Source organism: Typopeltis vanoorti, chromosome 1 (genome assembly GCF_054136105.1).
Source record: "Typopeltis vanoorti isolate ZY-2024b chromosome 1, IOZ_Tvanoo_1.0, whole genome shotgun sequence".
Lineage (NCBI taxonomy): Eukaryota > Metazoa > Arthropoda > Arachnida > Uropygi > Thelyphonidae > Typopeltis > Typopeltis vanoorti.
This window is the reverse complement of record NC_143549.1, coordinates 179595532-179621629: the sequence shown is the minus strand read 5'-3', so window position 1 is coordinate 179621629 and position 26098 is coordinate 179595532. Positions and strand designations below refer to the sequence as shown.

Below are 26098 nucleotides of genomic sequence, written 5' to 3'. Positions count from 1 at the left end.
TATTATATTGTTAGGATTATGCTTGAAGAAACTGATGAGGCTAGGGATCTTGGAGTGTTAGTAGATATGAAGTTGAAGTTCAGGGACCATGTAGAAAAGATTGCAAACACAACTCAAAAGATAATTGCAATGGTGAAACGAATTTTCACATGTAAAGATAAGGATTTCATTTTGCCTCTTTACAAAGCCTTGATAAGACCTCACTTGGACTATTGTGCGCAGGTCGGGTCTCCTGGTTTCCATTGCGATTTTGATATGTATTGGAGAGAGTACAAAGGAGAGCATTAAAAATGATATCAGGATTGTGGAATACTGTTTATGAAGACAGATTGAGAATTTGTAGACCGCAGACTAGCAAACAGGAGAAAGAGGTGTGAAAAATTTAGTGATATGTTTAAAGAATTTCATTATTCTCTATAAAGCAAAGTTGCTCAAGCAGGTCCTTCAGGAAATCTGTGAAGTATTCTTTGAATCGTGATTTTGAACAAAAATATAACATAATTTCGAACGTCAGCAGCTGGTTTTTTAAATAATATTTCAAATAATTATTGTGAATTAATTTCTTTGAGAACAAAGAAAATGTTTTGTGGAGTAAGCAATTAAAAAAAAATAATAATTAAATTGGTTCTGGAAGGTAACGCAATATTTAAGTGAAGAAATTAGGCAAGGATCTTTATTTTGTCCAGGCATTAAAATTGTATTGTACAATAAAAAGTGAAAATAAAAATAATTTCTATATTTTTAGTTTATCCAATGTAACTAAAATTCAGTTACCCAGCATAGATCAAGGAATTGCATTTCTTGTTATAGGTAACTGAGTCACAGCTATGAGCCTGAGATAATCTATTTAAGTGCTCTCTTCAGTATGAGGGATTATCACACTGAAGAGAGCATTAGAAGATTATCACCTTCTAATGGACATGCTGGCTGAATTGCACTTCTTATCCATGTTCTTTCAACAGATAGCATGCATCATATCCAGATTTAGCTGGACGTCTATAGATGTCCTAGCCAGTTGGGAGGTTAATAATAATAATATTTTGTTTGGAATTTTTTTTTTTTAAATCTGGCTATCATTCATGAAAGCCAAATTAAAACATATATACTGTATTTACCAGTATATATGTTTATATCTTTTATAAACATATATACATATATGTTTATAAAAATATAAAAAATATTATGATATCTTACAAAATCTGGCTTTTATGAACATATATACTGTTAGGAAAAAGAAAACCAGGACATCCTCTTAAACGATTCAACGATGACTTCTAAGGCCGGAACAGGCCATACTAGGCCTAAATCCTTGATACGCATGATGATATACTGTATTTACTCAAATATGACTCGTCCTCGCATATATCGGACTTTATGAAAAAAGAAATTAAAACGTTTTGCATATAGTTTGCACACGAAAAAAAGTTTGAAACTAAGAAATAGATAGTGAATGTTGTTATGGCAGTTTCATGTATTTTGGAAGAATTCAGTCTAAGAAAATCAGCATTTCAACTCAACAATCATCAGATTGCATTTGTCATTGAGTCATGCAATCTTTTGTTAACACCACACCAATCATATGCATAGAGATGGAAGCAACAGTAGAGGAAATGTGTGAGTGAGCATTGATTTCTACTTGATCTTTGATTGCACAGGGCTGGATTAAGATTATGAGACTATCATTAGAACTGTTGCGCAACTGGATTTTAAGAGCTTGGGACATGATTTCACAGAAATAATTAATTTAATCACAGAAACATTGTTGTTAAAAGCCTGATGAAGATGAGCGGCTGCTCACATAAATAACATTGATAATTAAAATTTAAATGCATTCATTTTATAAATAATGTGAGCAGTTATAAATTATAATGAATACCAAGGATTTAATTATAAATGTCAATTTAGTTTTTTCTTGAAAAACTTTTGTTTCTGAAAATCTCTACATATATCTTGCATCACAAATTTTTAACTTTAATTTTGGGGAGAAAAAGGCGAGTTGTATTCAAGTAAATACTGTAGTGTATTTGTACTGTGGGTGGGCTAAAGGTTACTTTTTATTTTATTAATATTTTTTTTTTAGATTTTTGCATTTATTATTTTTTTTTGCCATAGTCCAGAAACCCTGCTCTAGAACCCAATATGAAACATAGTCCAGCTGCTTCAGGCATTCAATAAGCAGGTCAGCGTTCTTGAACTTAGCAATAAAATTCATCTCTCACCTAAAGACAATCATAAACATCCATGTCCACAGGCAGGATTCGAACCTGTAAGCTAAGTGGTCAGCATATTCAAGCCAAGTTGTTAAATATAGTTTATAATTTACTCTTAACATCCCTTCCTTTTGTTTCCTGTCCCTCTTTTTGTTTCAAATGCAATTTTAACACAGGAATCTGGTTGTGGAACCTTAAGATTTGTCTCTGGTCTCAGAAAGAAGAATGAATTGACAAGATGGAGGGAGGATTGCATAGACCTTGTAACCAAAGGATCATGTGGAAATTGACTTGGCAGTAAAATGAAACAAGTAGTCATAGATTACGATATAGTTCATAACACTAAGATGGAATAGATTAAGTCTCATTAATTATAGAATATAGATAGGTATGTTGCTCTTCTAATGTTGGTTACATCATTCCTGTGATGAAGGTGACTAAGGAGATTCTCATTATAAAAAATACATAAGCAGAGAAACTGGTTCTGGGAAATGACTTAATCATAATGAATAGCATCATATACATTTTATGAAAGTGCATTATTGTATGCATTTACACTAGTGTAAAATATGGATGAATAAAAGAAGTTAAAGTATAATCAACAAATAATGATTATTGTCACTATATGAACAACAGCATTATGTTCTTAAGGATTATCTAAAACAAGAAGATAAAACATTTGAAGCATTACCTGGAAAGATATTCAAGAAATTAAATGCAAGTCTTAACACTAGAGAAGAAAGAGGATACAAATTATATAATTGTAAAAGTGTGGTTCAAAATACTTATCATAGACTGGTTTCTATTTCTTTAGTGGTAGTTAAGGTTTTGACAATACTAGTTAAGCTTTTAATTCAGGATATAGTAGATCTTCTTCTGCTGCTTCTCCCACTTAAGTGGGGTCACTGTTTGATGATGAGTCTTCTCCACATCCTCCTGTCTTGGGCTGTCACCACATCCAAGTTTTCTTCATCCTCAAGTCCTCTTCTACCAGCTCCCTCCATCTCTTCTTTGGCCGCCCACGCTTCCTCCTTTCTTGCAAATTCATCTGCATGACCCTTCTTCCCACACATTCGTCCTCCCTCCTCATCACATGACCAAACCATCTCAACCTTGCCTCCTGTATCTTCGCTCCTAAGTTCGTAACTTTCACTGTTCCCCTTACATAGTCATTTCTCAGACGATCCTTTTTGGTCACACTGCACATCCACCTAAGCATTCTCATCTCTGCTACTTCCATCCTGCTGATGTTATTTTTCCTCAGGGCCACAGTTTCTATAGCATACGTCATAGCTGGCCTCGCTACTGTCCTATAGATTTTGCCTTTCAGATTGATCGGCACCCTCTTATCGCATAACACTCCAGCCATCTCCTTCCAGTTCCTCCAACCCACTTGTATCCTGCATCCCACTTCCTTCTCAGCTCCTCCATCTTCTTCCACTGGTGAACCAAAATATCTAAAGTTCCTCACCTTCCTGATGACATTTCCTTCCGGGTCCAGATCTGTCTCTTGGCCACTGCCCACTGTGCAACACATACTCTGTCTTACTTCTGCTCAGTCTCATACCTCTCTCTTCCAGTACTTTTCTCCATCTTTCCAGTTTAGTTCCCGCTTCTTCTTCTCTTTAATCTGCACACAGCAAGATGTCATCTGCATACAACATTGTCCAAGGCGCATCTTCTCTCACCTCCTCCATCACCACCTCCATCACAATGTTAAACAGAAACGGACTTAATGCTGACCCTTGATGCAAGCCAACTGTTACTTGAAAACTTTCTGTCTGTCCCAGACATGTCCGAACACTTGTCTTCCCATTTCTGTACATCTCCCACACCAACCTGACATTTCTCCGGAGCCTTCTTCTCCTTCAGACACCTCCAGACGTCTTGCCTTGGCAAGAACCCTTTCTAGGATTTTCATTGTGTGGGACATCAACTTTATTCCTCTGTAATTTTCACAGTCTTGTGCATCCCTTTACCCTGGCAGATGGGGACAAGAGTACTCTCCCTACATTCCTCGGGTATATTTTTCTGTTGGCAAACTTTCATGAACAGGACCCACAGCAGGTCAATTCCCTTTTCCTCCAGTGCCTTCCATGCCTCCACTGGAATCCTGTCGGGGCCCACCGATTTTCCATTCCTTGTCGTCTTCATGGCCTCCGTCAATTCAGGATATAGTAGATATGACTGTTAATGTCTATAAGGAACAATACAAGTATTCATCCATATTTTACATATTTAAGGGAATGTCTTGTTTTAATATTTGTTTCATATTTTGACAAATGTTTAGGGAGAGAGATGTTTACACTCCAATTGAATAATTCATTTATAATGTAAATAGGAATGTGGTATTTTTAGTTTTAAGAGGATGACTCTTTCAAGAAAAATATGACTATCATTTGGTTAGGAATACTCATACTCTACTCTTCCTGCTGTGTAACATTAGCATTTTTTAATGTAGCTATGAATAAAAGATTAGGAAGAGACTCAAGATTAGAAGGAGGATTCCAGAAAAATCCACAGAAACCTATGATGTTTAGTTTTCAAGGAGAAATGTGGCCTTCAGATGATTCGGATGACTCTGAATATTCACCAGAAACAGATGAAAATATTGATTCTTCTAGGTAAGTTTTTACTCGTATTCATAATAATGCTTTTATGGTATTAAAACAACAAAATAAGTGATTCATTTATAGAATTACTAATATTTCATTGGATTTCAAACCAGCATCTTCTCAACAGTATTAGTACTCACCACTCAATTAGATTGTTGCAGGAATGATTCCAGTATCAACTGAAAAAAACTAATATCCTATCAGTATTAGTACTCACCACTCAATTAGATTGTTGCAGGAATGATTCCAGTATCAACTGAAAAAAACTAATATCCTATCAGTGCACCCCTAGAGATGTATAAAAAATGGAGTTAATTCAGAGAAGTCAGGTAAATGTGGTTTTAGAATGTTTGTCTTGTGTATCTTAGGCAAATTAATGCAGCCATGCTTAATTGAGATTAGGGAAGCATTTCATAACTGATGCTGATTCTAAAAATAGTTTCTCAGATCTATATCAAATCCTATGCAGCACTTTTTTTTTTTTTTTGTAATTTAATCCAGTGTGAAGGAACCATCCATCATGATTTGCCATTTTTGATTTGCTATATAGGTAATCACAAGTGTAATTTTTATTATCTTCATGATGGATGCTAATCATTCAGCCGATCTGTTAATAGGTTAACATTAGTTTGCAAGCTAAGTTGCAAGGACAAGGAAGCTTATACACTCCAGGATGTGCAACAGGGCGAGACAGATCTTTTATAGAAGAGGTGAAGATTGCTAGCTGGATATGTGGTTTGAAAGTAGCATGAATATTATAAAAACTTTAGCTATCTTTTTGTATGTAATGAGAAGAGTTTTGTGATCCTGTGATATCAGGTGTGTAGGAAGGATGGAGGAGGTTTTGCAGTATTTTTTCCATTTTTAAGAGATATATCCATTAGTTAAAAAAGAAGTGTCAGATACAAGTTTTCACTTGTATTCTTTTCTCCCTCTCACACTATGCATTCTAAAATACCGAGCAACAAGTAAATTGTTTAAATCGAATTCAGTTTTGCATAATTTTTCTCTGTGTAAGGAAAGATATAAACATTCTTTCCTACCTCTCACTGGTGACTGTGATAATACTCTACTGATCTGGGAAGTGGTTAAGTGTTGGGATATTCCATTTAGAAAAGGTTAAATGCTGAACTTCAGAGCAGAAAATTTGACCAGCTGAGGAGAATGCTTGGTTTGATCCCATGGTATTGCTGTTATATGGGAAGGATATTGTCAGTTTATTGGAAATATTTAAAAAATAAATCAGTGATGCAATATTGGAATATGTCTCCTGAGTTCAAAGTATAAACAGGATGAGAATGAAATGAATGAGCAATCTGATCAAGCAAGTGATTCTTAAAAAAAGATATAGAAGGAATACCATGTGCATAAGGATGTCAGTTATGAAAATTATAAGGCCGTTGCCAGAAGAGTTACAACCATTATATGGAAATCTAAGTGTGAATATGAAAATAAACTGGCTCTGCAAGCTAAAGAAAACCCAATAGAATTCTGTTATGTTGTAAGTAAAAGGAGGAATTGAAAGGATAACTCTCATCAGTATAGATAGTATGGGTGGTAGATGCAGAAGAGATTGTTTAACTAATGAGTACCCTTTTGCTAAAAACTATTAACCTGTTGTATGCAGTATGTATTGAGTTCACTGCTATCTCTTCAGTGGAGGAAGATGCTCAAGTGTATGAGGAGGTGGTAGCTGTTACATAATTTAAGTCTCTGCAAGGAAAGATACCACAGACATGGAAAAAAATAAGATAATCCCTTTTGCACAAGGGTGGTGCAAAGACTAGTGTGTATTGGCAGATCAGTATATCTGGAGTTATGAAGATTTTGGAAAAGTTGGTAAGAGATCATGTACAGAAAGTGGAACAGACAATCTATACTTTGTGATGAACATTATGGGTTTACTAAGGAAAGGTATTATGTTTCAGTAACTTGCTCATGTTTCATAACAATGTGATGGTTAATGTAGACAAGGGGAATGGATACACAATGATACTTTTGGACTTTGCCTTTGAGATTCTGCATGGAAGGTTGTTGCATAAGTTGAATGAGATATGGGATTGGATATAAATTCTTAATTTGGATAAGAGGATGGCTGACTGATATCAGAAAGTGGTATATGGGCAGTGGTGAGCTATGGAAATTTCAACAAAGGGCTTGCATCGTTGAGCAAAAAAAAAAGCCATATTTCACACAAAAACTTTTATTAATACAGCTTGTGTACAAATGCCAATCAAAAAGTATGAGGGGAAAAATCAACCTGTAAAGGCTATCATTTTTAAACAAATATTTCGTGATCTAAACATGGAATATATGCACACAATCATCTGTGTTAATTTATCTTGCATAAGAAAAACATTTTTTAACTATCATAATATAATAAGAATGAAATCTTTTATAATCGCACCTATGCAATAGTCCACATTTTTTATAAACACAATAATATTGAAATACGTTATATTTCTCTTTTGTTTTTATACTTCAAGTGCTAATCGACAGTTTTACCATATGATTGGCTGCCAGAAGGGAGAAGGGTAAAGATAGCGCATGCGCTTATTTTATTTTCAAACTTGGGTGCATTCGTTATAGAGGAGTTGAAACAATAATTCCAAATAATCTATACACTGCCAAATAGACTAATTTTTGTTAGGTTATCTGTTGAATTTGTAGCTTAATATATTTCAAAAAAAATTTTTTTTTTTAAAAAAAAATAAAGTAAACAAGAAGAACAAGGGGCTCGCAAATTTGTGAACAATTTAACAAAGGGCTCACACGAGCCCCTTATAACTCACCACTGTATATGGAGGTATGTGAATCGGCTAGATTTAAGGTGACCAGCTTTTGGCCACAAGGATTTGCCCACGGTTCATTGTTATTCAATCTCTATACTAATGAGATTAGGGAAGGATTTAACAGAAGAGGTATAGCTATATACTGATGATGCAAAGATAGGCAGTGTAATCAAAAATGCAAGTGATGTCTACTACTTGCAGAATGATTTGAATAAGCTAGAATTGTGGACTTGAAATTGGCTGTCATTTCAATGTTCATAAATTTAAAGTTATGCGCTTTGGTGTAATGACATATCTTGTCTTGTCAGATGTCATCTTCCAGGAGGTTGACTACCACGAGCTTTCACCATGTAGGGTTTTGTGCTGCTCTTTTGCATTCTTCATAGGACAGAAAGGTCCAGTCCTTAATATTTCTCATCCGATCTATTCTTTGTCTTCCTCTTCTTCTTTTTCCTTGTATCATTCCTTCTAGAAGTGTTTTTTGTAGGGATTCATGCCTTAGTATGTGACCAAGTGCCAAGTGGTTTCAACATTCCTATCTTCCCCAATCATCTCTAATATTTCTAAATTAGTTTTTTGGCAATCCATGGGACTCTTCTGAATTCTTCTGAGGATCCACATCTCAAAGGCTTTTAGTTTATTTTTGCAATATTTTGATATTGTCCAGGTTTCTGCTCCATATAACAGTGTTGACCATACGTAGCATTTGGACAGCCTAATTCTTGTTTTTGTGTGAATTTTCCTTGAGGTCAGAATGTTTTTCATGCTAATGAAGGTGGATCTAGCAATTTCTACTCTTCTTAATATTTCCTTATCATACTTTCCATTCTCTGTAATTAGTTGATCCAAATATATATAACTCTCTACTTGATCCAAGGTATTTCTTATCATAATATTTATATTGGATATTTTTCTGTTTTCTCTTGTTACCAGCATGCTTTTGGTTTTTTGAAGTAGAAATTAAGTCTATATTTTTCACTTAGCTTCAGGTCTCTTCTAGTAGGTTTTGAAGATCTTTTTTTATTTTTAGCTAGCATTACTGTGTCATCTGCATATCTCAAGTTGTTTATATTCCTGTCTCCTATGCTGCCTCCTTTAAATTCTTCTAATTGCTGGAAGATATTTTCAGTATAGAGGTTAAACAATATAGGAGAAAGAACACAGCCTTGTTTGACACCCTTCTTTACCGGGAATTCCTCAGAGATTTCTCCTGATATTTTTATTGAGCCAGTTTGCTCCCAATATAGATTTATCAGTAATCTGGTATCTTTACCATCTACTCCTAAATTTCTGATGCATTTGATTAGTTGTTCATGTTGTATATTGTCAAAGGCCTTCGTGTAGTTAATAAAACATAAATAGACTTCTTTCTGCTTCTCCAGATATCTTTCTATAATAGTTCTAATGTTGAAGAGTTCTTCTCTAGTTCCTTTATTTTCTTAAACAGATTGTGTTTCATTAATTTCCATTTTGATTTTATGTTTATTTCTTTCTAGGATGATATAAAACATAATATTTGCTATCTGACTGATCAGACTGATTATTCTGTACTCTACACATTTGATTGTCTTTGTTTTTTAGGTATTGGTAGGAACGTTGAGTGCTTAAAATCTTTTGGCAGGTGTCCAGTTTTGTATATTTTGTTACATATGTCAGTCAGTGATTTTATAGTCTTATCATCTAAATCCTTTAGATATTCTGCCATAATTCCTTCCATTCATGGAGCTTTTCCAGGTCCCTCCAAATCTTCTTGCATTGGCTTATCTATTCTATCCTGATTGTAGAGTTCATTTGAATACTCTACCCATCTATCCCTTATTTTGTCTTTCTCCATTAAGATGTTTCCACTAGTATCTTTAATGCAACAAGAGCCTACCCTTTTGCAAGATTTGCTAGTTAGCTTCCTAACTTTTTCATGAAGTTCTCTGGTTTTGTGCTTTTTGTCCAGAAGTTTAATTTCCTTGCATTTGTTGTTGAGCCATAGTTCTTTCGCAATCCTACATTCTTTCCTGATCTCCTTGTTTAAGTTCTTGTATTCAGGACGATTTTTGCATTTCTTTCTTTCCTCCATCATTTTCAGTATCTTGTCATTCATCCAGAGTTTACTCATCTTCTTCTCAAATTTGGGAATTGTTTGTTTTACTGCCTTTTTTATGCCCTCTTTAAATTTCTGCCATCTATCTTCAATCTCATCTTTAGGGTAAGGATACTTGGTGGAATCAAGAACATTAACAGCAGTGGATTGTGCCAGTTCCTTTAAAAATTTATCTTCTATTTCTTGATTTTTAAGGGAGCCAAGATCATATTTTTCTGTTTATAGGTTTCATTGTTTTCTTTAATTTTATTGCTGCTTTAATGACCACAGGGTTGTGGTCTGATCCAATCAGCCCCTGGGTATGTTTTGGCTTGTAAGATGTTATTCCGGAATCTTTTTTTAATCATTATATAGTCAATCTGGTTCCTCTAGCTGTCTCCAGGACTTTTCCATGTGTAAAATCTTCTAGGAGGTTGGCTAAATAAAGTATTTGCTATTACCAGATTGTTTTCTTCACAGAACTGTATTAATCTTTCTCCTCTTGGATTTCTATGTCCCAGGCCCTGATTTCCCATGCAGGAAGAGATCTTTTCTGAGCCTACTTTAGCATTTAGATCTCCCATAACGATAGTTATGTCATCTGATTTAGCATTGTTAAGTGCATTTAAATGCCTTCATAGAAACATTCTACATCTTCATCTGGCTGATTTGGGCTTTGTATAGAGTTAGCAACTGTGAAGGTGTGAAGTAGCGTCTTATGCAAAAAAGTACACCAAGTTTTTTGGCAACTGCATAAGCTATAGTTGAAATATGGTTGTGCCAGGAAAGATTGGAGGTGCAAGTCAGTCCAAGAAGAGAAATCTGATTGTGTTTGGATATCTCAGTATTACTGAAAGTAGATGGGGAGGAATGCGAATTCTTTCTTTTTGAGAGATCAGGCAGAACTGAGTTTTGGTGGCATAGAAGTTTACAAGGTTATCCTTGCCCCACTGGAGATAGCTAGAAGAGATGAGTTCAGTCGCTGGTTGTGGTGGATCTTGATGATTCGAATACTTATTAGCAGTTTTGTCAAATGAAAAAGAGGAATGGATTGTACTGTCGTCAACAAGGCTATGGATAGGATTGGAGGTCTGTGGGAGAAAGATAGTGGGTGAAAGAACAGAACCCTAGGATACTCATGCATTGGTAGGGAAATCAGAGGAGAGTAAGCTGTCCACCATGACATGTAGTGAGCAGCCAGTGAGAAAGTTGGCAATCCAGTTGCAGACTGGGGAAGGCATACCATAGAATGGTAGTTTGAGTAGGTCACTGTGCTAAACTTGATCAAATAGAAATGTTGAGGTCAGCCACGTGAGTTTCTCCATAGCTTGAGTCTATAAGTGGGTAGTGAAAGCAAGACAATCAGCTGTAGATTGCAAGTGGCAGAATTTGTACTGCTGGGTCACTGATTAGTTGGTAGCTATGTAGATGGTTGAGGACCTTCTCCATAATTTTAGAAAGAACAGAAGCTAGAGCAATTGGATGGTAGTTTGTTGGTTGACTTATTGACTTTCTTTGGTATGGGCTGGATGTGGACCCGTTTTCATGTTGTAGGGTAGATGCTAGTTGATTAGGATAGATTAAAAAGGCAATACAGGATAGGTGGGATACCATCAGAACCAGATGCCTTGATTGTGTTCAGGTTGTTAAGGTTTTTTTTTTTTTTTTTTTCCCCGAAAGACTATGAGAGAGCAATTCTTTGTGCAGTGGAGAAAACTTTGTCTAGGTAGTTACTGCAGCAATTGGAAGAGAAGAATGATGCAAGTAAGTTGGCCTTGTCTTTTAGTGATTGGTGAGGTGACTACAGTACCATCTGAATGTGAGAGTGGTGGAAACCTGAATGGGCAGAAGTTGCACCCAATGGCCTCAACAAGGGGGCCAGAAGGAGCGACTGCCATTTGGGCAGGAGGCGAGTTTGAAGCATTTGGCCATTTCAGAGTGTGACTTCGACTTAGTGATGATTCTTTTACAATTGTTGTGGGCTGCAGTATAGGCAGAGAGAGCAGCTGGAGTTTTGTTCTTGAGCCAGTTGTCATAAGCAGAGGTTTTTTCTTTTACAGCATTGGCATACTTTTTTGAGACCCAAGGCTTGGATGGTGGCTGAGAATTTGGACTGGAATAGGGGACAAAACCTTCATTCCTGTGAGAATGATTACTGTTATTTAGTCTGAGCAGGTGTTTGGATCAGAAGAACTGAAGCAGTAGTGAGACCATGGGTGGGAGGAATAGAAGTCACAGAGGTCCTCCCAGTTGGCTCCCTTGTAGTGCCAAGGACACAAGACTATGAACTGTTGGGTGCAGGTTGTTCTTTAGCAGAAGAGACTTGTATGAGGTTGCGGCCAAAGTTTCCAAGAGGAGAACTGACAACCACAGTATACCTGGAAGAAGGGGAGCTTGTTAGGAAGAGGTCAAGTGTGTTGGGAAATTGGAGGCGATTGTCTGGTATTCTGGTGGGAAGATTGATGATCTGAGATAAGTGATTACTGATGGTGAACATCTCAGCATCCCTGTCTGCTTAGTTGGTAAAGCTGGAGAAGGGGAGCCAATATGAGTTGTGGACATTGAAGTCTCCAAGAAGGATTACCTTGGGTGTGGTAATCACTGTTGAGGTACTTAGACTGCAGAAATTTGAGCTTTAGAGGGAGAGAGAAAGTTGAAGTGATCAGAGTAGTTGGAGTTTGGAAAGCAATAGAGGGAGCATATGAAAAGGGTAGGTTGATTTGATAGAAAAATTTTGAGCCAAAGCAGATCAAATAGTGGGAATTCAAGAATTTGCATTCTCTGGCATGGTATAATAATAACTAATATTTAAGGAATTGACAGCGTATACTGGAAATATAGATTAAATAAACTTTAATATACACTTTCCGATATTTCGGCGAACGTTACGTTGCCATCTTCTTGGGAACTTACTAAAAGGACACGTGCACACAAGTACTAATACAACAAATGAGACTGAGGCTAGGACGCTAGCGTTTTCCTAAAGTCCTGATGGTGCCCCCTGGCGGGCTATATTGGTAGTTCTTGGCCTTTGGGCTGAAGTTCTTTTGATAAAAGTTTCCCAAATTTGGGGTAGTTTCATGCATCCAAATTTGTTGAGGTTTGGCATGTTCCTAAGGGCCGAGGCTGATTCCATGAATAGTCTTTCATACTTGAACTTGCTGCGGTGTATTACTGTGGCTTTCTTCCATCTTATTCTGTGGCGAGTATCCAGAGCGTGGTCTGCAAGCCCAGAGTGGCTGTACTGGTGGAATCGGATGTAATCCTTGTGTTCTGAGATTCTGATATTTGCTGTCCTGCCTGTTTGGCCAAAGTAGGACAGTTTACAGCTGCAAGGGACCTGGTATACACCAGGTAGGTCTAGGGGAAGTGGTTGGTCTTTGGTAGAGCGGATAAGGGATGCCAGTTTTCTATGTGGTCTGTAACAAGTGGTCAAGTCATGTTTTTTTAAGATTTTATTGATTTTTTCTGAGGTGCCTCTGATGTAGGGAATAGTGATGGATTTAGAGTAATCTTTTTTGTGAGGGGGAGGGGGTGGTGGGTTGTGGATGACTGGGTTAAGTATTTTTTGGATTTTTTGGAGGGGGTAGCCGTTGGCTGAGAAAGTGTCACGGATGTGATTTAGTTCAGAGGTTAGGGCTTGATCATTAGAACAGATTATTTTTGCCCTGTTGAATAATGTTTTAATAACTCCATATTGTTGTGAGGGGGGGTGGTGGGATTGTTGGTGGATGTATCTGCCAGTATGGGTGGGTTTTCTATAAACTGAGAAAACCAAGGTTCCATCAGGTTGGCGGGTGACTAGTGTGTCTAGGAAGGGGAGGTTATTGTTTTCCTCTTTTTCCAGGGTGAATTTGATTCTATACGCTGTCAATTCCTTAAATATTAGTTATTATGTCTAACCAGCGTATAAGCCTCTCAACAAGAAAAGAGGAAAACAATAACCTCCCCTTCCTAGACACACTAGTCACCCGCCAACCTGATGGAACCTTGGTTTTCTCAGTTTATAGAAAACCCACCCATACTGGCAGATACATCCACCAACAATCCCCCCCCCCCCCTCACAACAATATGGAGTTATTAAAACATTATTCAACAGGGCAAAAATAATCTGTTCTAATGATCAAGCCCTAACCTCTGAACTAAATCACATCCGTGACACTTTCTCAGCCAACGGCTACCCCCTCCAAAAAATCCAAAAAATACTTAACCCAGTCATCCACAACCCACCACCCCCTCCCCCTCACAAAAAAGATTACTCTAAATCCATCACTATTCCCTACATCAGAGGCACCTCAGAAAAAATCAATAAAATCTTAAAAAAACATGACTTGACCACTTGTTACAGACCACATAGAAAACTGGCATCCCTTATCCGCTCTACCAAAGACCAACCACTTCCCCTAGACCTACCTGGTGTATACCAGGTCCCTTGCAGCTGTAAACTGTCCTACTTTGGCCAAACAGGCAGGACAGCAAATATCAGAATCTCAGAACACAAGGATTACATCCGATTCCACCAGTACAGCCACTCTGGGCTTGCAGACCACGCTCTGGATACTCGCCACAGAATAAGATGGAAGAAAGCCACAGTAATACACCGCAGCAAGTTCAAGTATGAAAGACTATTCATGGAATCAGCCTCGGCCCTTAGGAACATGCCAAACCTCAACAAATTTGGATGCATGAAACTACCCCAAATTTGGGAAACTTTTATCAAAAGAACTTCAGCCCAAAGGCCAAGAACTACCAATATAGCCCGCCAGGGGGCACCATCAGGACTTTAGGAAAACGCTAGCATCCTAGCCTCAGTCTCATTTGTTGTATTAGTACTTGTGTGCACGTGTCCTTTTAGTAAGTTCCCAAGAAGATGGCAACGTAACGTTCGCCGAAATATCGGAAAGTGTATATTAAAGTTTATTTAATCTATATTTCCAGTATACGCTGTCAATTCCTTAAATATTAGTTATTATGTCTAACCAGCGTATAAGCCTCTCAACAAGAATAATGATTTCTGGCATGGTATGTTGGTTCTCACAAATGCACAAGTGCCACCCCCCCCCCCCTGTGGTGGAAAGAGCTGTGTGGTTTGGGCAGTGGAGGTGTACAATGGTCTGGATTGGTTGAATTTCTGTTGCCTTTTGGATTTTTGATGTTTTTGTAGGTTTTTTGAACTACATGGGAGAATTTCCAATATCTACAGTAAAAACATTTCTTTTGGTTTGTGGTTCATTGAGTTTGGTGAGGAAGAGATTTAAAAAAAAAAAAAAGTAGAGCATGCAGTGAGAGGTGACACTTGCAAACATACTGCCCACACAGAGGGGAGTCCATACATGTTCTCAGCTGTTCCCCCTGCAGCTACAGTATTTGGTCTTCCCCCAGTCACGAACTGGCAAAATATGTGATTGCAGGATTTTTCGCTAGCTGATCAGGCCTCCAGGTTCATTACTACCTGGTTTGGTCCCATGTACTAACCAGCGACTGGCTTGTGGAATTGTTTTACTGCTGTACCCTCAAATGGGAGAGGATCCAGGCCCCATATAGTGAGATTGGTATGTCTTTGAGGGTATCATTTTCACTGCATGTGGGGAAGAGGGGGGGGACAGAAACCGGAACTCTTGCTCTATGTACTGCTGTAACCTATGTGGCACATTATGATCTTTGATGTCTTTGCACCATAAAAAATCAAAATTAACTGACTCTGAACTCAAGCCACGGAAAAATTTGGAGAAATTCACGTGGTTGCCCTCAACATTTCAAAGGCATTAGATTTGGTTTGGCATGGCCTGATTATCAAACTGTCATCCTATGGTCTGTCTTCCACACTCTGCAACTGGATTGCCAACTCACTGGAGTATCCTAGGGGTTCTGCTTTTTCACCAACTCTCTTCCTCTTGTATATAAATGACCTGCTCTCACAGACTTCCAATCTTATCCATAGCTTTGATGATGATAGTACACTCCATTCCTCCTTTACATTTGGCAGACTTCATAGTGCTTGAGTATTAGAATCCTCAGTGATCTGAACTCGATCACCTAGCTATATCCCGATGGGATAAAGGCAACTTATAAACTTCAATGCCACCAAAACTACTCAGTCCTGTCTGATCTCTTGCAAGAAAGAATTTGCATTCCTTTCTCCCTTTACCTTTAATAATACTGAGATATCCAAACAAGAATCCATTTCTCTTCTTGGACTGACCTGCACCTCTGATCATTTGTGACACAACCACATTTCAACCGTAACTTCTGTAGCTGCCTTTTTTTTTGCACAAGCCACTCCTTCACACCTTCACAGCTGCTAACAAATCCCAAATCCAACAACCATGGAATATTGCTCCCATGTTGGTTTTAGGTTTTGCACTAAAATCCTTTCTAAGATTGCTTGATTCTATTCAGAAGAGGGCAATCCAGCTAATGGTCCCTTTCTCACATATCCACTTCAATCCTTCTCTAACAGATGTTCAGTTTCTTCCTTATGCCTGTTCTATAGATACTTTCATGGACAGTGATGTACTGAATTGGCCACTATTAATTCTTCACTTTCCTCCAAAATCATTAAAATAAGAGCCACTGTTAACCAACACCCTTTTACAGTTCATCTTGAAACTCATAAACCAATTTCACTGCCTCCAGTCACATCCCATCTACTGCTGTTCAAGCAAAATGTTAACAGATTCCTCCTTACTTCTATTCCTCTTGCCCACACAACATTAATGTGCTATAGGTCTTGTGGACTTTCATGTATTGATCAGAGAGAAAAAAAAATGGAGTGTGATAGAGACAGCAAATGAATACAAAAAAAAGTTTAAGAGAATTTTGAACCAGAGGACATTAGAAGAGAATGAAAGTTTAGCATCCTCTAACATAAGATGTCAATTCTTGTGAATGCCCACAGTGCTATCCTTGTGATGATAGGAATTGTGTAAGGTGTGTAGTTTGGGCATTTAAGGTGGATAGTTGTTTTGGAGGTTGCCAGCTGAGGTTCTGTTATGTATAACTTGGCTATAAAATATAAACACATGTTTACTATCCCATCTTTTAATAATACTTGCTCTTCATTTCTGTAATGTTTCTTGGCCATACTGTAAATAGAAACAAAATGCTTAAATTTTGAATTATAAATAAAAATTTTCATTCTTTGAAACTGTTATCAAGCTTTATTATTTTAATTTTTATTTTTTTTAGGAATGCACAGAGTCGCTCATCTTCACAAGACATTTCCAGAGTACAAAACAGCAGTGGCAGCTGCATAGTTCAGAATACTGAAACCTCTCTAGATGATAGCACAGATAGTTCTGTGGAATCCAGTGTATTAGTTTATCATCATGATGAGCATAATGGCTTGTCTTCTTCACTTCCATCACATCATACAAGCAACCACTGTGACTCACATATGACTGTTACTTATTCTGATAATCATAGTATTATATTAAAGAAAACAGCTACTATAAAAAAAAATTGTACTACCGAACCAAAAAAAGCAAAACGATCTGTGAAATCATTTGATTCTGAAAATAAATTTCCAAAAAAGAAAAGACAAAAACGGAAAAGAAAAAAAATCATGGATTCTAACAATGATGATTTCTCTCATTTTGGACATACCACTATACCTAATCCATGGGAAACTTGTATTCCCAGGCACATCTTAGTAAAAATATTTTCATTTCTTGTAAAAAGAGAGGGAGCAATTTCATTATCAAACAAGTAAGTTTTAAGGATTTTTTTTCTTTTTTCCATATTATTATCTTTCGGTTTCATTCACATGCAATTTATGTAGTTAAAAATGTAGTTAGTTTATTAACAAACTGCTTTTTTTTAAACCACCTTACTGGCCATTATGGATCAAATACGCATCCTCATACACTTCATATCCATCATATATTTCAATGTAATATCAATGGTATTACAATTTTAATATGCACTTCATATCCATGATAATTTTAACGTCTATAGACATCTTGGCCGGTAGCATGGTTAATATATAAACTTTATTTAATTTTTTTAACTGAGTCAAATACTAAAAAAAAGTTATTTAAATTAAGGGATATTACATCCCATATTGTTTCACAGCCGAATAAGAAACTCAGAGTTGCATACCGAATATGTAGAAACCATATAAAGTTCGGCAAGTCCAAGCGTAAGCCAATACCTGGATAATGCAACACATAGTCCATCTGGTAGTGCAACACAGGGCAACTCATAGTAAGGGTGGAGTAAGCTCCGTTCACTGTTCTTGGTATTTTCCCATAATGTGAAACCTAGTTCCTAGGAGCTGTTCTACATTATGAGAAGGTCACTACCCAGACTGGTTTCAACCTTTATCGAGGTCTCATCAGTGAGTAGCTAGACCTAGATAATACCAAGTTTGTAGCAAACAGAACTTACGCTAAGAAAGTTATTTCTTAAAAGCCGAATTTTATAAATTTCGGAAAAGCCAAATAAGAAACTCTTTGAGTTTCTTATTCGGCTGTGAAACAATATGGGATGTAATATCCCTTAATTTAAATAATTTTACGTCGTTGAATCGAAGCCTTTGGCTCTTCGTATATTTAGTAACTAAAAAAAAGTTTTCTGTTGACTTTCTGTTATAACATAGTTCTGTTACATGAAAGATTAGTCTTGATTAGTATTGTCTGAAGCACATATTTAAGATATATTCCTTAGAATAACATTAGATGGATTATATTTGATTAGTCTGTAGACTTTGTAAATCATAAATATAATTGTTCAACTTGAAATTTATTTGTAGATAACATGAAATGGCCTTCATCTTTAATGTAAATTACACCTTTTTCTATATGTTATGTTATTTCCTTCATTTTATGCAAAACATCTTTTTTTTTTTAATCAAACTTTTACAGTGTAAAAGTAACTTTATAAATAAAACTTTATAAATAAAATTTTTGATTGTTAATTATTAACATAAAATAACAATTTAAGTGGGCAGGGGTGGGGGGTAGAGAAAGCAAACCAACATCTCATTCTTGTTATAAGGAGATTATCACAATAGTTACTAGACAGTTAAAATGAAAATTAGTAATATTATGGAAAACCAAAACTGTTAAGATCATGTCTCACAATTATCATCAAAGAAGACTTCTTGTCAGTGGTGCCATTTTTACCTGGATTATGATGGTGATCTCAATTTGAAACCTATCTAAAATGCAAGTAGTCTTTATAAGAGCTTTTTTGAACTGAAGATGATTGAGCCTGTTTCAGACAGGCTCAATCATCTTCGATTGAGAGTATGGAGTCACTATATTAAGTCTTCATTTAAGACTTAATATAGTGACTCCATACTCTTAGTTATTTTGGCTGTAATCGATACATTCCAGTCCAACTATTTATGATAATTTTCTTCCTTTTTTTTTAGGAGTGTCATTCCAAAATCTTCAGATGTTAGCATGGTTCAGTCCTATTTTCTTTTTATGCATAACCTAACCATTAGAACTTCAGTTTCCTTTTCTCTCCATTTATTGAAGCATATTGAGTAATATTATATTACTCAATATATTAGAGACATGCTAATGCATAACATTATATATGTATGTCTGCGAGGAGATGTGATTTGCATTATGGGATACTAAGGCAAGTGATGAGAAGTTATACCACCTTTGCCACAAGTTGCCCTGGTGTTGTACCACCTTACCCCAGTCCTGAAGATACTTTCAGGTGCAAACTTTGTTTGCTCACACTTGGATAATGGATTAAACTAAATTTAGTATACCTTTACCACAAGTTGCCCCAGTCCTGAAAATACTTCAGGTGCAAACTTTGTTTGCTTACACTTGGATAAAGGATTAAACCAAATATATAATTGGTAGCATAGTCAAGTGAAAAAACTTCCATGAACTTATCTCTAATCCAGAGAATTTTGATATTCAAATAGTTTTTTCCTGAGCCTCTGTAACTCAGTCAGTACTGATGGTGTCCTTTGGTTGTAAACCTGGGTTCAAACCCACATCCCAGATGCAAAAAGGCTTTATGGGGGTAGAGGGTTTCTCTATCCTGAAACATAGATTTTCATCCATCTAAAAACAATCTGGCTAGAAAAAATATGCAGTTTACAGACATGATTAACAGGCCTCGTTGCTTTGGTTGCTTCTTCTGTAAATTCAAATAACACCACCAGCCTGGCTTTACTGAATATTTTGGTTTCAGTAATGAGATAACCCATAGAAGAACTTTCTCTTTTGTAGTGTATCATAATCCCATTTGTAATAATCTAGGAAACAGTCTGTTACAAATCATAGTCATTACAGGAATGTTGTGGTGAGTGTATGGCCTACTTCCTTTTTATGGGTAGAACTTACTTTGTCACACAAAATACCCTGAGTGAAGTATGTGGACAAAGAGGACCATGATATTGGGTGTAAATTTGTTCTGTAAGAGAAGAATTGTCATTGATTAAGATATTATATCAAAGCTGACTAATAAATCTTCGTTGTTGAGTGTGATGTTTTTAATTTTGTTTATGAAGTGTTGCATATTTTTTATGTAGAAGAGGAGAATGACCTACCAACACCTTGAGTGCTGTATTAGTTTCTTGGCTAAGTGCTTAGAGCTGTCTATTCCTTCAACTATTGATCACAGTGTTGTATTTGTTTTGTGTATTTTTGGCAGGGCTGTAAATTCTGGGAGTACAGGCATAATGCAGTAACAGCCTTTAACTGTTTTTTCTGGCCAAGTGGTCAGCAACTTAATTCTTTTGTTTCCTTTTTGATGTGGTTTATAGTTGATAACATCAGCAGTGGTGATTGTTTTGTTTATATCTTTCAAGCACTTTCACCACTTGAATATTTTATGCTAATCTTTGAAAAAAAAAAAAAAAAATGTGTAATTTAATATAAATTTTAAAACATCACTCAAAATATACATAATGGCATAAACAAGTGCAGAGAAGCAAATATAGGCAATTCACAACTTACATAAATTTCACCTATGTAAATTTGGACTTATGCAAATAATCCAGAAAAGGTTATAAATGGCTAGAAAAAATGGTAAATTATAAAAATTTTACTTGAACCTGCAAAGAATATATATGCTATTTGAATGGCATTTAACAGCAGTATAAGGAAAATAGAACACTTGGGGCATATATATTCTTTCCTGTCTCGCTTTCAACATAGAGGTACTATATTTTTAATGCTGCTTTTTTAGCATTTGTGTGCTACATATTTTTAGTTTTGCGTTGATCCTAATAATCATGAGTCTTAGAAGGCCAAAGAGAAAGATGACACTTTAACCTGTTATCGAAAGGTTTATGAAGAGAAGAAAGAAGCCAGTTTTCAGTTCTCTTGATACATTTATAAGAAAGATCAAATGTCCAGATTAAGCATTTTTTATAAATTTTTCATTTGTACTAATTGTAATTGTACTCTATTTTTATACTAATTACTTTATTATATTACTTTGCTTTAATACATCCTGGTCTTTAATTAGATCCAGTTTGTGTGTGAATTCTACAAATGAAACTAACAGAAATAACCTTTGAAACCATTAATGCACTACCAAATACACATACTGTGTATTTGGTAACACATGTAAGTGATGATTAATGGGTGAGAGATTTAAATCCAACTTAGTGACATTATACAAGAAAGGAAATAAGCTAGAATGTAAAAATTATAGAATGATTGCTTTGACAAGTCACATTGGTAATTTGATGATGATTATATCGACAAAGATTGAGAACACAATTGGAAGCATGCCTTGCAGATGAGCAAGCATGATTTAGGAAAGATAGCACAATTCAACAGATTTTGACAATGTGGTTAATAGCAGAGAAAGCCAGGAGAAAAAACAAAAACATGTATACCTGCTTTGATTTTCAGAAGGCATTTGACAGTATCAACCAGAAAGTGACATTAGCAGTGCTTGAATCCTATGGAATTTCATAGAAAACTAATTATTATTATTATGTGACACCTCCAGGGAATCTAAAGACTCATCGAGAGTGAGTGTGCCAACAGCATCAAACAGTTGATCCCTTCCAACTATTAACTGCATTGAAACTTGCTTAACTTTTTGCATGAGCCATTAGTAGCAGAGGCTCTATCAATCGACCCACCTTTGCTGGCCTGGACTAGGGATTTTTTTTTTTTTTTTCTATTTTTATCAGCTTTATGCATTTTTTTAAAAATTTATTTATTTACATAGTCTGGAAACCTTGTTCTAGAATATAGCTATTCTTACTAAATAGCTTAAGGAAATTACAACGTACAATAGAATATACATTAAAATAAATTTTAATACACTTCCAATATTTCGGCAACGTCACGTTGCCATTTTCACAGGAACTTAAAAAAAGACACGTGCATGCAAGCACAACACACAGTAAATGAGGACAAAGCAGGAAGCTATTCTTTCTCCTAAAAGTCCCTAGCAGGCAATGTTGATATTCTTGGCCGCTTGGGCTGAAGGTCTTCTGATGTAGGTTTCCCAAATTTGGGGCAGTCTCATGCAACCAAATTTGTTGAGGTTTGGATTGTTTCTTAGGACTGAGGCTGATTCCATGAATAGCCTTTCGTATTTGAATTTACTACAGTGTATTATCGTGGCTTTCTTCCACCATATTCTATGGCAGAAAGCCACGATAATACACTGTAGTAAATTCAAATATGAAAGGCTATTCATGGAATTAACCTCAACAAATTTGGTTGCGTGAGACTGCCCCAAATTTGGGAAACCTACATCAGAAGACTTTTAGCAGAAAGAATAGCTTCCTGCTTTGTCCTCATTTACTGTGCGTTGTGCTTGCATGCATGTGTCTTTTTTTAAGTTCCTGTGAAAATGGCAACGTGATGTTGCCGAAATATTGGAAGTGTATTAAAATTTATTTTAATGTATATTCTATTGTACGTTGTAATTTCCTTAAGCTATTAGTAAGAATGTATAACCAACCTCTAAGCCTTTCCACGAGAAGAAGAAGAATATAGCTATGTTAAGAGATGTTTACAAGAATGCATTTGCAGCGGTTAGAATAAGTGATGATTTGGGGAAATGGTTTAGAACAAGCAGAAGTACTAAACAGGGGGACCGACCCAGTATCACCAAGCATTTCATTGAGGTGCAAAAGGAATATCAGTACATGGGATGAGAATTAATAATCTGAGATTTGCGATGATATTGTTATTATAGAAGAAGACGAAAGAGAACTACAAAAAAAAACATTGAAACTGTTAAATGAAGATGGAAAGAAATTTTGGACTTGTTATGAACTTGGAAAAAACAAAGACAGTGGTATTTGGAGAGAAGAACATGAAAAAAACGATACAAGTGGATGAAATTGATATAGAAAATGTAGAACAATTCACATATTTGGGAAGTGAAATGGCATATGATTTGGACTAAAAAAAATAAAGATCAGGATTGCAAAGGGAAGAACAAATCTGAAGGCCATGGATAACATCTGGAAAAGTAAAGTGATCAGCCTGCAAATCAAATCAGATCCATACAGTACACTGCATCTTTAGCAGTGTACTGTATGGATCTGAAACGTGGGTAATAAATAAGAAATCAAAAAGAATTTTGACAGTTGAAAGAACTTGTTACAGGAAATAGGAGAAAATCTTGTCACAGAAAATCACAAATGAAGAGCTTTGTCATAAGATACAACCAAAGGAGAATCTAATGCAGAAGATTATAAAACGGAAGCTGTAATTATTTGGACACATCTGCAGGATGAATGAGGACCAGAAGATAAAGACATTCATGTTTGTATTATGGATGGTGTAAACAGAAGAGGTAGACCATACAGAGAGTGGATAGACAACATAAAGGAATGGATGTACAGAAATATGGAAGTATGGAATAGATATACAGAAACTGCGACACTGTGCACTGGACAAAGAAAGGTAGAAGAAGATAGTGAAGGAGGCATCAGACACCAACAGGCAGTGAGTCCATGGTTTGTGATGATGAGTTAAATACAACTTACATGAAATTCAGGTTATGTAGTGTTGAACATAAGTCTTATTGTAAGTCTGGAACTGCCTATTTGAAACAGATGTCTTAGAAGTGAAGCAGCTGCACAGATTGAATTTAGTATAACTGCAGCTGTAGTTATGGTGTGAGAAAGAACTTTAAAAAGTTTAATCTGGAGGGGGGGGGGGGGGGGGTCACTATAGTTTTTGAAAGAATTTGCATTCAGTATTTTAACACAAGCATGTCCATGTTTAAATTTCCATAGCTGTTCCAGAAACTTCATTATGAATAATTTAGCATAAGTAATAGTGTGAATTTAAAGTGCTTAAATAAAGAAGTAATCTATGTTTATTATACATTAATCTGTAAATTTCAGCTTCCATATTAGGGCTATCTTTTGAAGTACTTTTTTTTTTTTAATACAGCATACATGAGAGAAGAACCTGATGATGAGGGATGGGAAAGAGGAAACTGTTCATGTTTTTCTTGAAAAGTTGGAGGTTGTTGTTGTTGGGAAACACGTCATGAGGAAGACTGTTCCAGAAGATAGAGTTCGATGGAATAAATGAAGAGGAGAAGTGGGTTTAGTATGTTTTGCAGTTAGACTGAAAAGGGAGATTGAGCAGCTGTTGTTTTTGTTTTAACTGGTCCACCAGAAAGCAAAGAAATGGTGTCAGTGAAGGTGGAATCATATATCAGCCAAGATGCTCTTCTCTGGGCAGAACTGAGAATTTTAGAGATGTTTTGAATACACATCCCAAACATTATGAACAGTATTCTAAGAATATGTAAATTTGGGATTTGTACCGAGTTAGCAGCTGGAGTTATGAAAATTAACATCTTGAGCAGAAAAGAATGTCTAGTTTTTAATTAGAGGCTGAAAAACTATTGATGTGATACCCTTATGCCAAGAGAGGCAGGAAATAAATCAGTTCAAGGAGTGAGATCTGATCCTGTTATGTGTATTATTGAAGATCAGGGAAGATAAATTGAGAATCTCTTTGCAAGGGAAAAAAATAATAAAAAAGCAAGGCTGTGTTTTGGTAGTAGTGGTTAAAGCTGGTTGCAAATGATCTTTAAACTTGGGATATCTGATAACTACATAGTTTATTCAGTGAGTAGGATGAATGAAGTATACTGTCATCACCGAAGCTGTTGATGGAATTGGCAGTGATTGAGCGTAGGTTATTATGCATAGAAGAAGATGGATAGATGATAGAGCTCTGAAGCATGCCTGCATTGGTAAACTCAGAAAGAGAGCCATCCATCATGACATGCAGTAAATATCCAGAAGTATCTTACTACTGGTGCTTTATACTATTAGCAAATACAAAAAGTCACTCATAACAAGCTATTTAAAATTCCCAAAGATTCCACGTAATGCACTGCTATTCTAATGGAAATTCACTATAGCAGATTATCCCCTATAAAAGTATTCCTGTGGTTCCTATTGAGCGGTGATCATGTCACTAAAGCTATTAGGTTAACAACCAAAAAGAGTCCTTCCATTTTTATGTGGTTCCCACCCATGAAAAGTTATTAGTAAACGTATAGTACATTTGAACCATGGGCGGGCTAAGGATTTTTTCCCCATTTTAATCAAGTTTATATATATATATATATAAAAACTTGGATTAGGGAGAACAGTGCGCTGATCGATAAAACCAGCGACGGAAGATCAATAAAACCGGTGGCTCCACCTTGGTGCTGTTGCGAACGACTCAGTATTTTCGGTGCAGTGCTCATTAAAGTTGAGACAAGGCCTAGTGATTAGAGTGTGTGAAAATACGTAATTGTGTGTATTAGCCTAATGGATTTTGAACGAGGATTCGTTGAGCCAGCAAATGACTCTAATTATAAAATGGTGAGCACTGTTAATGTAATCTATTTCGTACTAATTACAATGCCGACTACCTCAAAGGGGATGGCCCGGTTCGAATAAGTGTGCACACGTGGATCGACATGTAGCGCGCACATTGGCTGCCAGCTAGACGTGGGAAAGATATTAGACCTCAGTGCCACCCTGTGGTCAAGTGCAACATGAACCGAGCACTCGGCCAATTTATCAGCCCCCTATTTGAATGCACAGTGGTCGTTTGTGTGACTCATGCATTTTCATTGATTAGCTAATTTATATAATAAAGGGATGAACTCCCCCCCCTTTTAAGGGATGGTCATAATGGAGGGATTGTTTGAAACTCATTACACAAGTGGGCATGTGCCATCTCGGTAGAATCACATTTCTCCGATATGAAAGAAAAAATGTCTGCAAATAAACTCTTGGAAGCGACACTATATCCCGTTTATTGTCTTTCCAAGGGTCGCCTGTCAAGTAAGCAAGAGAAGACACGGCACTTCTGTGGAGTTCCAGAGTCACTGGGGAGACCACTCTACACTTCATATCCATCCCACAATCGTATTTTAGTCTGCTAATTGCAAGTTAATTGGCCTGCATGGTTAGCTTATCCGCTCTCCAAC

At 36.4% G+C, this 26098-nt stretch overlaps 1 protein-coding gene across 1 annotated transcript in view; it reads left to right on the top strand.

Moving 5' to 3' along the window:
• The window catches only part of Fbl6 (F-box and leucine-rich repeat protein 6), a 273653-nt gene that overhangs the window by 68012 nt on the left and 179543 nt on the right, over positions 1–26098 (top strand). The window contains exons 2-3 of the mRNA XM_090404578.1: positions 4672–4834; positions 16880–17398. Of these exons, the coding sequence (XP_090260704.1) occupies positions 4674–4834; positions 16880–17398 (680 nt within the window). The 5' untranslated portion in view covers positions 4672–4673. The remainder of the gene's footprint in view (positions 1–4671; positions 4835–16879; positions 17399–26098) is intronic.